This window comes from Brachyistius frenatus, unplaced genomic scaffold (genome assembly GCF_029030835.1).
Source record: "Brachyistius frenatus isolate BFR_SWC_R1_liver_20210118 unplaced genomic scaffold, ASM2903083v1 Contig_36, whole genome shotgun sequence".
NCBI classification, from domain to species: domain Eukaryota; kingdom Metazoa; phylum Chordata; class Actinopteri; family Embiotocidae; genus Brachyistius; species Brachyistius frenatus.
In genome coordinates, this window is record NW_027210635.1 from 1,874,870 (window position 1) to 1,893,260 (window position 18,391).

Here is an 18,391-nt window from a genome sequence, read left to right on the forward strand (position 1 = left end):
GCTAAAGTTGAGGCCAGGGGTCTCAGGCAGGTCCGCTGTACTGCTGCAAAGTCCAGCAGGAGCAGTAATGGAGGAGGAGAGAGCAGCCTGAGAGAGCAGCCTGAGAGAACCCTGAGGGGGCTGGACGGCATCAGACGAGGCCGTGCACAGCGCCAGCAGCAGTAGAGGGGGGGACAGACCCAGACCCAACCACTCCACCATACCGTCGCCATATGGCCCTGCTTTCTCAGGCAGCCCTCTCCTCTCCTCTTCCCCTCTTCCTGGGGAAGTCCTGCCAGCCAGGGAGGGAGCAAGAGCCAGCTTCTGTGCGACAGAAAGATCATGCATTTGCGAGTATGACAGTGGACATGTCAATGAAACAAAGCAAGAAAGAGGAGGAGAAGCGATACACAGATGAAGCATTTTAGATTATGCATGTGTTCAGAGAGAGAAAGAGAGACTGTTTGTGTCCACTACAGCGAGAAGACAGACTCAGTCAAAGCCATGCAAGAAGGGAGAACTTCTCCAGCACATAAACCCACTAGCCACATGACACGAACCAAGAAGATGATACAGAGTGTGTGTCAGTGCTTTAAAATCCAGATGTCAACACAAACAAAAGTTTAAAGAGACTCAGTGCCATATGCGTGAAACTTATATTTTTTTATTATTAATACTCAACACTTCATTTTGTTCATCATGTACAAAGAGAAAGAATAGTCTTATTTCAGCACTTATAATCGTAGATATCATTATTATCCTTATTAGAAGTACCTTAATGATGCTTTTTTGCAATTGTGTCATGACGTGGTTACTTTTGTTATTGAGATTACTTTGATCGTTTCCATACAAAAGAAAGGTAAATATTTTCCCCCAATAGTCAGTATTTACACAACCTGTACAATTATTTGTTTTTGTGTGTTTTTCTGTTTGTATGGTGTAAAAAATTTGGTATTATTTCAAAGAAAAGGGCCACGAAAAGAGAAAAGAGTGGCCAATAATAATATTATGTATATCATTATGTATACAATTGAGACTATTTATATGTTACAATTGTTTTGTCACCCACAGTTAATTGAATCAGGCTATGTAGTTCCAGTGAAGATTTGTGTTTTTCATAAACCTGTTAACCTTGTGAAATACATTTAGTAACAACCCCTTATGTCATCATCAATTTTCACCCGGTCGGACCAATCGATTCTCAATTTATGAATGAAGATGGAAAATAGTGATATTAACAAACAAACAAAACTGTACACAATTTAATAGAAAATTTTGTGTGCATCAATATAAAGCAATATCAATACATAATACACACAGACAGAGCTGTAGAGTATCAGTAAACAAGTTCTGTAATGAATTAGGATTAACTGGAAAATGATAAACTGCTAGATTACATGGAGCTTCAGAATAAATCAGTTATATAATATCACAGTATAATTCTTCTGCCTGCATCACACAAGTGGCTCACTGATTAAAAATTAGCAGTTAAAAGTCTGTGAAGGAAAATAGAAATATCGAAGTGAAACTTGTCAAACAGCTTCTTTCCAAAAAAAAAAAAAGAAAAACCACAAATGCAAAAATACATTTTCACAAGTCGGTTGAACCATTACGTCGACCATGTCATGCTCTTATTTGGTCCCACGTGTCAGTATTCCTGACAGAAAAACACACGTCAGCTGAGGTCATATTTACACCCTTCACCTTCAGGATGTTCCAGCCCACTAACTCTCCACAGCCATTTCTTGTGTTGTTTAAAAAAACAAAAACAAACGAAAAAAAAGTGACACAGTGTTTTGCTCTACATGAACCGTTTGAGCAAATGTGTTGTGGCATGCTCGTGTGCAGAGAAGGGAGGCTAGGACCAAATTTGGCCTTGAGGGAAATAAAGACTTCTGACGAGCCTGGCTTACTCTACATCGCTGACCCGGACCTGAACACGCCGGCTGCAGAGCAGAGCAGCTGGAGGTGGTAAAGATCTGATGATGGCGTGTTTACCACAGTGTCAGGTGCACCTCCACCTCTCAACCAGTAGCAGTAAACTAGCCCTGAACTAGCCTTCCAAGGCCTGGGAACAGCAAGAACTGATGTATTGGCACATACAGTACAGTGTACAGTAAAAACAATTTCTGTTTGGTCATGCTGTTTATTGCAAATGAGGAGAGCCAACGTGGTAAAAAATATGCAAACCTAACAGAGTTTATGTGCACACTGACACATTTTTCACTTTCCAATCAACCCTGGAGACATGGAAGCAGCTGAGGAGAAAAACAGAAGAGAGATTAATTTTTTCTCTCGGGGCTGAGGAGGAGAAGATCATCGAGACTTATTGGAATCAGTCCAGAACACAACTGAGGAAATAATCTCTGACTGCAAGTGGACAAAAATTGCATATGTACACGACAAATTGCAAATGATATTTCCTGTCTCATACACAGAAAACACGCAAAGTTGCACAGAATGAATCAGAGTCCGGAGCATTTAAGCGTTTTTAGCTGTCAACTAGCTGATAGCATTTTAGTAATACGTGAGCCAAAAGAAAGCAACAGCAGTCGATTCCCCTGTTGCAAAAAAGTCGACATGAAATGAGACACGACAGAACAAATGTTTCACCATTTAATAAGGGGTTGCACAAATGCATTTCAGCTTCAAATGGACTCTCCATAAAGATGAAACTACGCTCCTTCGTGGTTTTTCCAAAACATTTGTGCTGAAACTCTCAGCGATATCAACAATACCGACACTGGGAAATGTCCAGTGTGCATTTGTGTGTGTACATGTGTCCTCACGGTGTGTGCATGTATACATATATATATATATATATATATATATATATATATATATATATATATATATGTATATCTTCCTTTAGCACAGTGATGTCTATCCCAAACACGGAGAGGGGGCAGGATAGGCCGGGCTGACGATGGCTCTAAATTCTGTGTGCAATCACCATTAGAGCCCAGGTCAAAAACAAAGAATTTAAATTGAAAAAATAATATCTAAAACGGGCAACAAAAACACAAATGTCTTGAAAGTTTTTAACAAGGATTGCTGCTTAAAAATTAAAGATCACAATATACTGCCTCTATATGCAAATATCATCTCTGTATACATGTAATATTGTATTACATTAATGTGTAGATAGCTGAATTGAGCTCAAAAAGCATGAAGAATAGCTTACCTTAAAAAGAGAGAATCTAACACAATTCAAGGGAAACTTAGCAAAGACTCCTAAAACTAAACTTTCCCCTTGTATCACCAAACGTCTACACCTACAGTAAATTATCCTCAATTCCCAACACTTTAGCAAAAATAAGAAAAAGCTGAATTCTTAACATAATCAGTATACTGATTGGTAAAGTATTATAATTAAGTAAACATGAGATTTAAAGAAAAAGAGGTTTAATTATATCACTTATGATTAGTAATATTTGTGTCTTAACTATATTTTGCATATTTTTGTTCATGTATTTTTTTTCTTTTTATGAGTTTTTATCGGTTTTCTTTATTTCTTAAATTGCTGTAAAACATATTGAAAGTTACATCCTGTCTGTCTGTTTACTGTACAAAGTGAAAAGTTTTTTTTTAAATATATTATTTACAAGGAAAAGATTGAACATACTAATGCTGACGCTGATTGATGCCCACTCCAGAAAAGTCTCTCCTCGCTCTTATTTCCTCATCATATTCCCCCTCGTTCTCCTGTCAACTTCGTACACCTTCTCGCTGATAATGGTTGACCTGAACTTTCAAAAATGTGTGCGTATAAAAATTCCAGAGATCTCAATCTATTTATTAGGAGAGTCGTATAACGGGGGAGGAGGAGGAGGAAGAGCGGGGGGAACGGGGGAAGAGGGGGGGGGTGAATCTGATTTAAGGCTAACTCGATCAGTCTCGCTGTGACAGTGTTATCTGTGAAGCGAGGGAGGAGGAGAGGTTGTTGAATTTATGAATAGTTATCAGCGGTGTTAGTGGTAGTAGAAAAGAAAAAACAGCTGTTGTCGCTCTATTGTGATTTGCTTCCCTTCACACACACACGCACGCGCACACACACACACACACACACACACACACACACACACACACACACACACACACACACACACACACACACACACACACACACACACACACACACACACACACACACACACACACACACGCCAACCTATTACACGGGTGCGTTTAGATCGGGGTATAAGATAGTAGTCGGCGATGACAAAGATCACACTCTACACATTCCAGCAGCTCTCATCTCAGGCCAGCACTCCTGCACAATCTCCCACAGCCCTTGAACTCCTGACACCGACTAACCGAAGATCAACCCTTTAAATAACCAGCAGAGGCTTCGCGATTCTGTACAGTAACGTGATGAGTCATCATCAGACAGCCCGGGGTGGAGGGTGGGGAGGGGGAGGTGGAGGGGGGGGGGGTGACGGGATGATAAGGCATATCTACAGAGTGCCTGAACCTACACTGAGTAAAATGTCCTGTGCAATAAATGAGGCCTCTTCAGCTAAAAAGACTATCTACAAGAGTCAAAGTAAAAAGCAATCTTTCACAAGATGGCCGCCTTTCCCGACGCCTCAGTCCGCGTTTAAGAGGCCTCTCGCAAATAGACTTCCTCCTCGGCTCAAGCTTTTGTCAGCATCATTGCTGTGGGGGCAACAACACTTCTCCTACATGTTTTGTAGCATTTCGCCTACATCAACGACAGTCCATATATTAATCATACACAATGTCCAAACAAAGCTTTCTGCGTCAGCCTCTCAGGCTAAAAAGTAATGCCTTCGACAAGATACTAGTGAGAGGCCGAGAAAAGTAAGTGCCTGGTGACAGTTATGTAACCTGAATAAAATAAGTGGTCTAAAGGCTGCCATGTTGTGAAGTGAGACGCATCTGTAACAGTGGGACATCCTGAATACAATTGGTTCATAAAACACTGCCCATACTTGACATATGAATTTTTTTTTTTTTTTTTTTACGAAGTTATAAAAGATCTTAAACGGCAACTTGTATCCAAACCATCGGCAGCAGCGTCTCAAGCCTGCTGTAAATTTTTACTGCAGTTTTGGCTCATAAATGTGAGGAGAAACAGCCGAAAAGCGCGCTGGTCCGTCCTGGTGCCGCCGCGTGAGGACCATTTGTGAACTGGAGGACACTTCCTCTGGAGACCATTAAGGCACGTCCTTCCTCTCAGTATCTTCAGCCTCTGACGAAACGTTGTTGTTCACAGTAACACAAGTTCAGACCGACTAAAAACTGCATGTGTTTTAAGTGTGTGTGCACTCGGTTTGCAAATGTCTTAAAACATCAAATAAAGATCTGTCGGCTCCAAATGTGTCTTCCAGATCCTGTTTTTCCACGAAGGAGCAAATAAATGTATGAGCATGGAGAAAAATATTCTACAGAAAACAGAAAAACAGGAGTTAAGGACTCAGTCTTTCTGGCTTGTTGGTTGAACTAAAGAACAACCTTCCTGCTGCCACCGAGGGCAGACAGAGTACAACTACAGATACTAAAACAGTAGTGAAATATTATACCAACAGAACACAAAACAAGAAAAACTTAGTGATATCATAAGCAGTGTTATCATAATCAGCACTAACATCTTTGTTATTCACAACGTTATCAGTATTATTGTTGTTCTTATACCCTGTTTTTTCTATAAGAATATTTATTATCATTCATGATTGTATTTCTCATAGCAAACAAGATCAGCTCTTTTGGCATCAGGGTTAAGGGGAAGGAGCGGGGGAGGAGGGCGGTGGGTGAGAGAAAGAGGAGAGAGGGAGAACAGAAGAGTGAGTGCGAGGTGAAGAGAGATGGACGGGCCGGGATGCGTCCGTCTAGAGAGAGAAGCACTAGTCGTCTCCTGTGTCGCGGCTCTGGTAAACGTGACGATGTTTACTTTCTGCCTTTGACACAGGGGCAGATGGGCAGTTCGCTCCCGTCTCCGCTCTCGCTGTCCTTCCTCAGCGGGGAGCCTTCGGATGGCCATCGCAAATCGCACCAGGCTCACGCGGCCGACATCAAACTAAGACGAGGTGTCGCCTCATTAGGATATCAACCGAGTGGACCGACTTCTACCACACTGGTGGATAAAATGATGGACTTGAGTTGAGTGCGTTTGTGAGGTCGTGGCGAATGTTAATCGAGTGCGTTTGGACATAAAAGTAGAGTAGCTTTGGCCATTTCTGAGAGAGGGTTAACATCCCATACCTCCCCAGGATGTCCTGATTTTTTACCCATACTTTCTTGCAAAATTAAGATTTCTTTCCATTTCCCCCTTACTCTTACTTTCATATATCAGAGTCTCTACCTTTCAGTCCTTTCCTCCTTTGTCTCTCTCCTCTTTTTGCTCATCTTTCTGTCTCGGTATGGGCTAGGGTTGCAGTGTGTCTACAGTGTCTTTAGAGTCATCCCTGAGCACCTAACACTAGATGCCTCTATTGCTCTCCTCCTTCTCCCTTGCCATCGTCCGCTCCTCCTCCCCATTTTATCTTTCACACGTCAGACTCAATGCTGGAGAGTTTCTCGTACACATGGCCATTGCTTCCATTGAAGGGACGCGGGGGGCCGACCCCCAGCATGGAGCCGTGGTGGTTCATTCCACCGAGGCTGAGCTCTTTCGGGAACCGGGGGGCCACGTTGGACATCACCCCGGCTGTGGCAGACGCTGGCAGATATGACGTTACGCTCATCTGGCTCCTGAAGTCACTTCGGCTGTTTTTGGCAACTTGTTGCTGCTGCTGTTGCTTTTTCATGTAATATTGTTTGGCTCCGTGCATCAGACACTGGTCATCGCCAAAGGTGGGTATAAAGGGGTTTTGGTTTACCCGATCAGGGTAAAGAGATTTGGATAAAGAGAATCCTCCCCCACCTCCTCCTTCCATCAAAGACCTATCCCTGTCTCTCATGTCTCTCTCTCCGATGGAGCGGCGGTGGAGGCCCTCACCGCCTCTGAACAGGCCAAACGGTGAGCCGGGTCCTTTCCGGCTCTCGTCTCCATAAAACAACGGGTCCCTGTCTCTTTCTCTTTCTCTCTCCGAGCCCCCGTGACGCTCAAATATGTGTGCAAAGGGGCTGGTGCCTTCCATGTAGCGTTCTTTCTCCTTCAAGCTAACACTCCTGGGTGGGGGCAGCATTCCTCCCATACCTGCACCACCCATCCCTCCGCCTCCTCCTAAACCTCCCATCAAACTTTCCATCCCGCCCGATTCCTCTTTCTGAAGGTCGACAAATGCGTCATACGAGTGTTGCCGCCTGAGTGGCTTGCCGAAACCTCCGCTCTTCCTCCTCTGCTGGGCCTGAGATTGAGACTGAGGGCCTGCGACCATACCTCCTCCTCCCCCACCTTTCCCTCCCCCCATCTGTTCCAAGAGGTGGTTGTTGTCCTCGCTGATATCGTAAAGGTTTCCTGTCTTTTTACAACCTTCGCAGCGCATGCAGGTCGCAGAGCTCGGGCGACTGTTTCCACCTCCTGAGGACCCACAGCTCATACCACCATACCCACCATGCATGGACATCTGCTTGCCTCCTCCGCTTGCCCGACAGTTCCTGCACTCCCACTCTCCCCCTGCCAGCCCGGATCCTCCTCCGCTCTTTGAATCTGGCTTTTTGGGTTTGCTTTTCAGGAAGTCATCCACAGGTACAAGGGAAGTGCAGGGCCCCACCCCTCCATCTCTGCTCACAGGACCCTCCGTCAAGTCCACATGTTCCCACTGAGGAACGCCCTCTTTGGGTCGAAACTGGTCCAAATAAAAATCCCTCACGCTCTCCTTTTCTCTGAAAAGATAAGAGTTCCCATTGTTGTTTCCTCCTCCACCTCCTCCACCACCTCTCTTGCGTTCGGAGGGCAACAGCGGCGGAGAGGTAGAGCGGTGACTGTGGTAGTGGTGGTGGCTGATGTGGTAGGGTTTCCTCCTGTAGCCCAGCTCAATCTCGTCCAGCTCCCGTCTGGACTTGGCAGAGGCCGGCCTCTTTTTCAGGCTATCACGGTATTGTTTGCGCTTCTTGGCATTACCCTCCAGGTTTCCGTAAGTTACAGTGTGCGTTGAAATGTCTGAGACATCTGAACGTATATTCCCATCGTCATCTCCTCTCCCTCCACAGTAGCCATGTCCAGGGATGTAGGTGGAACTCGAGGCACCTCCCTTGAAGGAGAACTTCCCGTACAGGTCGGGCAGGCCTCCCTTGAAGCTCTGGCCCGAGGGAGGAGTCTGTCCAGACAGCAGGTCGAACTTGCTCATGTTCCTGTGGGTCAGCGCTGAGCATGGCTGCGTGGTAAAAATAGGCGCCACCCCTCCGCCCAGGCTGTCACAGTCAAACATGCCGCCCTCCAGAGAACTAGCACTGCCCAAACTCTGGGGCCTGTTGGGAGGAGGTCCGCTGAGCCCTAGTTGTGAGCCGTGGTGGTGCAGGTAGTGGTCCTGGTACAAGTTACTGTCCTTGAGGTGGATGTTACCAAACGTCCTCTCCACCTCACTGATGTAGTCGCTAAACATGTTATCGTCGGGTGGGTAGGGTGGCTTGCAGTCTGAGTGGCCCGCCAAGCTGCGCCGGTGTTCAGAGATGTCATAAACAGATGATTCACGGCGGATGAAGTCCAGAGCGCTGTGTGGTGACCCGTTCACCCCTGACAGGGAGGCCATGTTTTTGGCAGTGCGTAAGAGGCGCATAATGTTGGAATGGGTGTTGTTCATTGTGGCTGATGGAGAGTTCAACGCAGAGCTGCTCTTCTCCTCGATCTGCACCCCGTGAATGCAGCTGTAGATGCCCTGTGGGGGAGAAAGACAGGCAAGAGGGAGCATTAAGGAGTGAACATTTATTAATCACCAACATTGTAAACTAACACGTCTACACACGTTCTTCATCCATCTATGTCACACACATCTGACAGAACAGATGCACTTTTATTCGAATCAATCCAACTGTCTACACAAACCGTACGTAGCTTTACACATGGCAATGCAACCTCAAATATATTTTTTGAGTTGATTTGCTTCCATTTTACATGTGTAGCTGCAGTGATTGTGTGTTGCTGTCAAAGCGTCGGTGACCTTCACTCAACACTTGGCCTGAACACATCCTGTGCAGACAGAGACTGACGACTGAAGCTGCTTCTGCCTCTGCTACTGTGTTCGTTACACCTCCTGTGTTGACATGGTGTACGTTGACGCAAACGTCAGACCGTAGTTTTAATGGGCAACTGGGATGTTTGAACAGTTGGTCAAAGAAAACGTTCCCACATTAATATTCGATTAAAAACACAGAGAAATTATTTAAGTTAGCTATACTGCATAAAATGCTGTCAACATCGCAACCTGACTGTGCTTTTTAGGGTTAGGGTTATGATACGATACGATACGATTACAATAAGATACGATACAATATACTTTATTGTCCCAAGTTTTTCTTGGGCAACTGTTGCTGCATTTGATAGAATTCTGCATTTTGGACTTAACATAATATTATTCCTAAGACAACAATACATTCACAACACTTAAGGCATATTGTACGAATGTGACTGCATTTTATAGCTTAAAAAAAAAATCCAGTGTATACAAGCTTAAAAATGAAATATTGCACAGTCAGTCTATATAAGTTATTATTTCATAGTTTAACAGCTTTTGGTGTTGATGCTCTCCATACCTTACTGTATTTCATTAAGTTAAACATGTAACTGTTACATGCAATTTATAGACATAAACATGTGGTGTATTCACTGGTGTGAGATCAAGTGAGACAGTGCAAGTGAGCAAATAGCACAAAGATTCAGAGAGGATAGTGTGATTTGATGGAGGATGATTGATATAGACAAAGGGGCTGTAAAAAAAACCTCGGACCCAGTGATCAATACCTTTAATCAATGTGATTAGAATTCAGCTGAACAATATCGTCCGGCAGTTATTAAACACCTCAGTTCCTCAACCCCTCACCGCCGCCGGCCACAACCCAATTCCTTCGGAAGAGAAAGGCCAAGCCAAGGAGAGACTACTAGCAGAGCGTCACAGTGACAGAAAGATAAACTGCTCCATTTGCATTCAGTGATGTACGATACAATATTTGGATAAAAATGGATGTACAGCAGAGAGCAAACCAGGCATGACGGATGGGGACGGTAAAGGATCAGATCAATTTCCAACAATGATTTTTCTCAGTTTTTCTGGACATCTGTAGATGGCTATGGAAATAAAGGAACGCTTCAGCCACTGTTAAAGACCAAAGCTCGGCTGTCCTCTGTCCTGCTTGCCAGTGCAGAGGTCGGGATGCTGCCGTGAGGTTAGGGGTCTCGCTGCTGTCACATCTTCTCTGCTGTTTGGCAACGACTCTTCCACACCTCCTCCTGATATCCACTAATAAGACCAGTTGAACCTCAGTTCTGCTTTCACGAGCTACTTGTTTCTAGTAATTAATTAGCCCCATTGATGGTGCCTGCATTGCAGCAAAAAAAGGCGTCATCCCTCATTCCAGTTTTATAGATAATGTTTTTACTTCTTTTAATTTCACAGTCTGTTAACAGCCAAGTATGAAAAGCTTGACAGTGGCTACAACCTAGAGAGGTTAACATAAATACAAAATGACTCAACAGTATTGAAGAAAGATGGGATCTGGAGGGGAATCTTGAAGTGTGGGACAAATGTATACGCCCACCGCTTCGAACCAGCTTTCAATGTTTATCGAGTCCTTCTCTGTCTCATCTGTGTTTCTTTTTTCCATCTGCCTGTTTATATAATTTGTCATCACTTCTTCCCTTTTGTTTTTCTTATTTTATTGTTCTGATTACACTGCACCTGCTGCTAAATCTGTGACTTCTTCACTCCCAAGGCATCTATAACATCAAGTCCTTTTGGGGAAAGATTTCCAGAAACATTCATCTTCATTTTAGGTGTATTTTCCTTTTGACCTTAATGTATGGTGAAGTTGTGTTGGTGCAGTTTGAGGGCAAGGTCATAATTTATGGGGTTTTTCAGATCTCTCTCATCCTCTCTTTCACACACACACACACACACACACACACACACACACACACACACACACACACACACACACACACACACACACACACACACACACACACACACACACACAAATAAACAGTGGTAACAACCAGCAGCGGGAACAAGAACTAAATCCTGAAGAGCATCAAATCTCAGACATTTAACAAAGCGACCGCTGCTTCATATTAAACAGTCGATTTTGCCTACTCTGCATGCCTACGTAATGTAATAGTTGGCAGATTGCTGCCGGCCTGGTGTTACAGTAGCTGATTGTTTGGGCAGGATGTGTGAATAGAAAAAAACTGTGGCCGGAAGGTTTCGAAGACAGTTTCTATCCAACAAGGTATCACCAAAAAAAAAAAAATCTGTGATTCCACAGATACAGGAAGCAGCAAATCAACACATACAGTAGGTTGCATTTCGAGTGCCAACTGCATAAGCAGCTCATAATTTCATACTGCCTGTGTGTGTGTATGTGTGTGAGAGTTTATGGTGCTAAACGAAAATGAATTTAGCCATGATGTGGTGAGAGCTGCGAGAAGCAGAGTGATTAAACCTATAATACATTTACTATTTTAAAGTCATTAGAGGCTTTTTAAATCAATATAATTCATTTGTTGCAGAGCTGCAGGTGGGACCTGGAGGAGCAGCCAGCCAGCTGAGAGCAAAGGAGCAAGGGAACTCTAACTGACCGTGACGCCGTGACCAAAGCCACGTGACTCACGCCAACCGTGACAGATGTCTCATTTTTTACACTGCAGATCTTAAATGTTAATTGCAGCAATAACAATAAAGTTTATTGGATTATCCTGTGAAATAAAAAAATAAATAAAAAAGCGGAATCAATCTGAGTGGCAGAGCACGAAAAGAAAAAAAAAGAAAAAGAAAAGGAAGAAACGGCCGCGGCTGCGGAGAAAACACTCAAGTTAAATGAGGAGACAACGTGAGGCTGCGGCCGAGGACTGTGCAAAGGTAATAAACAGCGATTTGCATTGTTGTTGTTTCACAATAACCGAGCTCTGTGCTACATGTGCAAATGAACACTCTCAATGAATATTTCCCCTGAATTATTTTTAACATACCGAATCATCTGGCTGTATTTGCGGACACGTAGCGTTAATTTATTCTGTCACACTGCAGCAAAGAGAGAGGGAGCTTCTGTAAACGAGCGCAATCACTGAGCTTAGTTGTTCCCTGATCCACTTCCCATACAAAATTATAACGATGCAATAATCAAAAACAACACCGTGCAGCCTTTTTTTTTTTTTTATGTGGAAATGAGAAGTCGACTGACATTTTAGCAACAAGTATTTTATGCTCCTCCTGCACAGACACGGCCACGCGCACACCGACATAAATAAGGCAGCGGCAACGAAGGTAAAATTAACACCTTACAAAATAATCAAATTCGGGCACTGAAGCGTAATATTAGCGCAGAGAGGGGAAAATGTTATATTGTTGTCGTTTCGGGGTTGTTGTTGTTGTTTTTTTTTTTACGTCCTTCGCAAAAGCAGCCCCGGCACCGCAAAGAGCATATCAAATGGAGGGAGAGAGAGCGGCAGTGTGTGGTTTCCCTGCTGTAAATTAGCCACGTGGTTTCGCCTGCAGCGGTTCACCTTCAGAGGCACACAGTGAATTACACCCGAGCCATGTCAAAACAATTGGAATGCAAATCAAATACCTCGGGGGTGACTTTGGTCTCCTGGGATCCAGTAATCTACCCGCGCCGGTTCCGTGGCTGATTTTTTTGTTGAGTGAAATATTGATTTCGGCTCAAGAATTTGTAAATATTTACCTCATGGGCATCAGAAAGGCCTCAGCAAAAAGAAAAAAGGGGGGGGGGGAGGTCCGATATCTGTGTTTGGAGAACGGAAGTTCATTTAGGCTGAGTAGGATGTATACTTTATCATTTTGAGGACCTTCATTTGAGACAACTTGGCTATTAAGGTGTCTTTACAGACAAGGAGGGTTCAGTGACACACAAGGTAAATTGAATAATTGTAACCAGTTCAGATATCTTGTACATCTCTAATTTCCAGCTTTACCTAATGCTAAATAATCTACACTGTTTTGGCTGCTGTCATTCATACCTGTGGGGGAGTGTCAAAGATATATTTCTGGATATATCAGGGAAGGGTTTAAAAAAACAAACAAACAAAAAAGACACCAGGTGTGAAAAGTATTTCTTCGAACACTACTAATCAATTTAATTATAAAAAAAACAAAAAACTACTTTGAATTGCACTCCTTTGTGGGATTTGAAACTAAAATTCTCATCTTTCCAGATGTTGTCACCTTTGGTTTCCCGGAAGGCAAACACGGCAGGGTAGTTGTGCAGTCTCGTGTGGAAGTTGTTGTGTATTTCTATCAGCTCCTGCAGAATTTGGAAAGTGTGCCAGGTAGAAAAGTGTGATACTGCCGGGCTTATGCTTGATTTTGACACTTAAAAATACAAGCGTGGTGTGAAATGTGTCCGCTGCAGTGTCCTTTGCTTTGTCTTAAAAAGACTTAATTGGCAATATGAATTTGTGAAAGTACAAGCCGAGGCACGCTGATCAACATCTCTCAGTGGAGAGTGTCTCCAACTGTGTGTAAATATGCTTCTTTCTGTGTTTTAGGGCACTACGTCATGCAGATGAATACACTTGTGATTTCTTAATTCATTTGGACAAAATTAGAAGTATCAGGGCAAGTATCAATGCAATCACCATTTCCTTGTAACAACAGTTCCCTCCCCACCCTCTCTCACCCTGCTGATTGAGAAGACGAAGCCGGGCTGGCCGGAGCAGACGCCCATGAAGCAGAAGCGCAGCTGCCAGTAGAACCAGTGCTCGCAGATGAAGGTGATGAGTGAGAGAGCCATGGCAGCACCCAGCATGTAGAAGACGCCGGCCATGTTGTCCACGTCCAGCTGGCTGGACATCACCTCGTTCTTCTCATGGTGGCAGATCCCGGTCAACCAGAGAGACTCCAGCTCCTCCATCTCACCTGGATGGAAGAGAGGTAATGACATGGAGGGTTGAAGGGGAGGCACACAAGAGGAAGGACAAAGGGAGGGAGACGGTGAAAGGATGGAGGGAGAAACAGTTGGTATGAAGGAGGATGGAGGCAGAGAGAGATGGATGAAGGGTAAGAAAGAGGGATGGGGAAGGGTTGAAGGAGCAACAAGTAGGAGGAAATGGGATGGAGGGAAGGAAGGATGGAGATACATGGATGAACAGAAGAAGAAGGGATAGATAGATAGATAGATAGATAGATAGATAGATAGATAGATAGATAGATAGATAGATAGATAGATAGATAGATAGATAGATAGATAGATAGATAGATAGATAGATAGATAGATAGATAGATAGATAGATAGATAGGGACACCATGACAACATTTGAAAAAGTTTTTTTTTTTTTTGTAATATATACAGGAATTGAAATAAAGAGAGATGTGTGAAAAAGTGGGAACGGATGTGAAATATAAAGTAGAGAGGAGGGATATGATGTAATAACAGAATGGGTATTGGAGGACATGGGGGATGGAGAGAATGACGTAACAGAAGAAGAGAGGAGGGAAGATGGTGGGCAGGCAGGGGAAGGGGGGCAGTGTGTTTAGAAGTGAAATACAGCTCTGAATTTCACAGCAGACAGTAAAAAAAAAAAGGAGAAACACACATGCCATCGGTCACATGTTAATTACTTCAATCTTATTTGGACTGCTTTCTGCAAATAATTGTGTCTGTCGGTGTCTGTCGTGCATCTGATGCTGGTCCCCGAGCTTCTGGTCTCTTTTGTGGGTCACCTTCTGTTTCATCACGAGCTGTTCTCTATCAAAGCTGACTGAGGCAGGACAGACGTCGGTTAATTAATCATACATTCAGCCGCTGTCGCTACACTGTCAGCGCAACTCCTGCACTACAGCACTGGCTTGGCCTCTGAGCATCAACAAAGGATCTGTGCAGCATACAAACTCAGAGGCACCGCACACAAAAATACAGAGAGTCAAACAGCAGCACTTAAATATGCTGATAAACTGATCAACGGTAAATGCAGCCAGTTTTCACCCATTCTCATCAATAACACTGGCATCTCAACAACCGGTCGGGGGTTAGGGTGTCGTTTTACTTGATATGTTTGTTATGTCCCTTGTTTTCATTAAGAAAAAGGTTTTTGGAAAGTGCATTCTTTTGTCGTTCATTGGACGTCAGAGCCCACCTAGTGAGAGGATGCAACAATTGTCCCTGACAAGACAGTTTGTTCAGGACCTGTAGGGAGGTCCAACACTGTAAAACGTAACTGTTTATAAAGGTTAATGCATTAACAATGGCTCAGTCCTGAAACTTAAACAGCTAAATGAAATTCACCATTGTTAATGTTATTGTTAACACCTGGTCATTTCCTCCTGTGATGTGTCAAAATGACATTTTTCAAAAAAAAAAAAGATGGAACTTAATTTGTCCTTGAAAACAATAGTTGTGACAAAAAACAACAACAACAACAACACGTATTATCTTCTGGAGCGTTTAAGCACATCTCAAGATTTTCAGAGTTAGGGGCAAGATTCAACGCTGTTTTATTGTCTGTATGCTAAAAATAAAGCTACAGCCAGTTAGTTTAGTTTAGTTTAATAACTGGGGAAAAATAACATGGCTCTGTTTAAAAGTAAGAAATCACACTTACCAGCACCTCTAAAACTTCATTTACAGTTTATCCATTGTTTGTTTGAGTCATACAAAAAATAAAGTTACCATTTATGGGGTCTTTGTGCAAAAATAACCTATTTCCCAAAGCTAAGATAAGATAACCATTTGCTGTAACTGTATAATCAAATCTAACACTCAGCCAGAGTAAATTACAGTGTTTTCCAAAAGCTGCTTTTACATTTTATTGTGTCTCTATTTATGTGAGCAATAATACTGTACAAGTGGAAAGACGTATAAGACACTGGAGGACTCAACGAGGGAATCACAATGGAACTGATGTAGGACAGCAACAGACTGTCAGAGGTTCAGTGACAATGTGTTTGCTTTTAACCACTGTCTTAAATCTAATAAAGTACACTTTGGAGTCAAAAGTCTTTTAAAAAATACATTTTAAAACTTAGGTAGAAGTTACTGTTTTATCATTGATGCCTGGTATCTCTGAAATGATGCAACAGGTTTTTCATTGGTTTCAAGATCAAAAAGGTCATCAAACTAAAGTGAATGAGGTGAAAACTTTTAAAAAGAAAAAATTGCAACCAAAATTGCAGTTTCATTTCCAGGACAGCTGTGATATATATTTTTGCTCTGGCCTGCGTCAGACTAAACAAAATCTTTTCCAGCCTCGGTATCAGGCCACTGGGCTCTCCGCGTGAGTCTGATCGCTTTCTAGGCCACCAGGAGGGGAGTGGATGGTGAGGCGTGGCAAAGTGACATTGAAATCCTGAGAGGGACGAGACAGGGCCGCTTGGTTCCTGTATTAAAGCTGTTGCAGAGGCAGAGGGGGACGTTACTGCAAGCCGACCCATATTCATACCCACACGCATGCATATGTGCAAGCGGACACACAAATTAGTCTGATAAAAGTTTGAAAGATTATTCAATTACATTTGTAATTAACCTAACTGATGATCGATAAGTATCTTGACAATACTCTTACTGAAGTAGGCTGATAAAAATAAAACCTGTCATAAATAATCACAATCTCTACACAGCTCTCTTTCATTATCTCTCTCACACACACACACACACACACACACACACACACACACACACACACACACACACACACACACACACACACACACACACACACACACACACACACACACACACACACACGTGCATGTGCGCGTGCACCCCTCGCTTTCACAAATAGGCACTCTCATTTTCAGAGCGCTGACCCATATTCACACGTGTGCACAAACACACACACACACACACACATACGTGCACACACAAACCCGCACACTCACGCGCACACAGTGTTGAAATACACCAGGAGCTATACTGGCATCCCTAACTGGGACGCACTATCGTGGGCCCCGGAGGGCCCTTGGTTCAGGATGCTCAAAACATGGTGGACCATGCCCAAATAAACTAGCTACAACACACACACACACACACACACACACACACACACACACACACACACACACACACACACACACACACACACACACACACACACACACACACACACACACACACACACACACACACACACTAAACTTCCATTACATTTCCAATTCCGAACCGAGCTGTATATCAAAACAGGACATTGTGAAATTAGTACGTTAAAGTCGATAAGCAAGCAGTCATTGTCTGTGACATTTTGATTTGTTTATGATGAAGAATTTTTGCTTGAAAACCATAAAGCATACACTGTACAGCTTTAGGACCAGATTTAATTTCGTTCCCTGCTCGAATGGAGACTTATTAATGCTCCGGCTGGGGCTGAAGTGAAGCGCATTTCAAAAAGAACAAACCCTGGAGAGCTTGGACAGTCTCCCATTAAAGGCAAGCATGATCATAAAGCACAGGGATCCCCACAGTGGAGCTAAATCTCAAGTTATAGTCCAAGTAGCAGTGTTTTACCTTTCCTGCCTGTGCTTGATGTACTGTATGTGAGAGGGGAATTACTGTTGCAGAGCCAATTAGCCAATTAGCCACAAAATCCTTGGAAAGCTACGATTGTCTCCTCACTCTCCCAGTTCTTGTGCTGAGCAGAGGGAAGGGGTTGAAATCCAAAATCGTATTGTCTAAGAAACCTAAGTTAGAGGAAGGGATTCTGAACATCATTCATAAAAAAATACAGTATTTCACACTGATGCAGTCCAGCCTGTAAGTATTTAAACAGTTACACACTTCTACTTTAGCATATTCAATCAGAAATAAAGGCTGCAATAAGTGAAAAGCCTCAGCTCTAATGTGATCAAGATCAAGACACGACTTGACATGACCCGATCCCTCAGAAGATTTACTACAAGATGCAAACTCCTGGTAAACCTCGAGAGAAAAAAAAAAAAAAAAAAGGCAGTTTACAAAAGAATACAAAAAGAAAACAGCAGTTGTGGAAGAAATGGACTGATGAAATCGACCTCTATTAAAATGATGGAAGGACAAAAGCGTGGCGCTCATGACCCAGAGCACCACCTCATCTGTCAAACACGGTGCTGTCTCTGTTATGGTTTGGGCATGCATGGCTGCTTGTGGAACTGACACACTGACGTTTATTGATTTCACTGCTGATGGAAGCGGGAGGATGAATGCAGAGGTATTTAGGAGGATTCTTCGCGCTCAGGCTCAGCCAAATGCATCGAAACCCGTCGGATGACATTTTATCCTTCAACGAGGCAACGATCCTCGACACGCAGCCAGAGCAACCAAAGAGCTTTTCAGGGTGAGGAGGTGGAATATCCTCGACTGGCCGAGT

General features: G+C 43.4%; 1 protein-coding gene across 5 annotated transcripts in view; it reads right to left on the minus strand.

The window, feature by feature from the left end:
* Nucleotides 1–621: 621 nt before the first annotated feature.
* The window catches only part of LOC138622456 (glutamate receptor ionotropic, NMDA 2B-like), a 136,507-nt gene continuing 118,737 nt past the window's right edge, over nucleotides 622–18,391 (minus strand). For all 5 annotated transcript variants that reach the window (XM_069701277.1, XM_069701276.1, XM_069701274.1 and 2 more), the window contains 2 exons: nucleotides 13,735–13,973; nucleotides 622–8,762 (listed from right to left, as the gene is read on the minus strand). In XM_069701277.1, coding sequence (XP_069557378.1) covers nucleotides 6,489–8,762; nucleotides 13,735–13,973 — 2,513 coding nt within the window. In that variant the 3' untranslated portion in view covers nucleotides 622–6,488. The remainder of the gene's footprint in view (nucleotides 8,763–13,734; nucleotides 13,974–18,391) is intronic.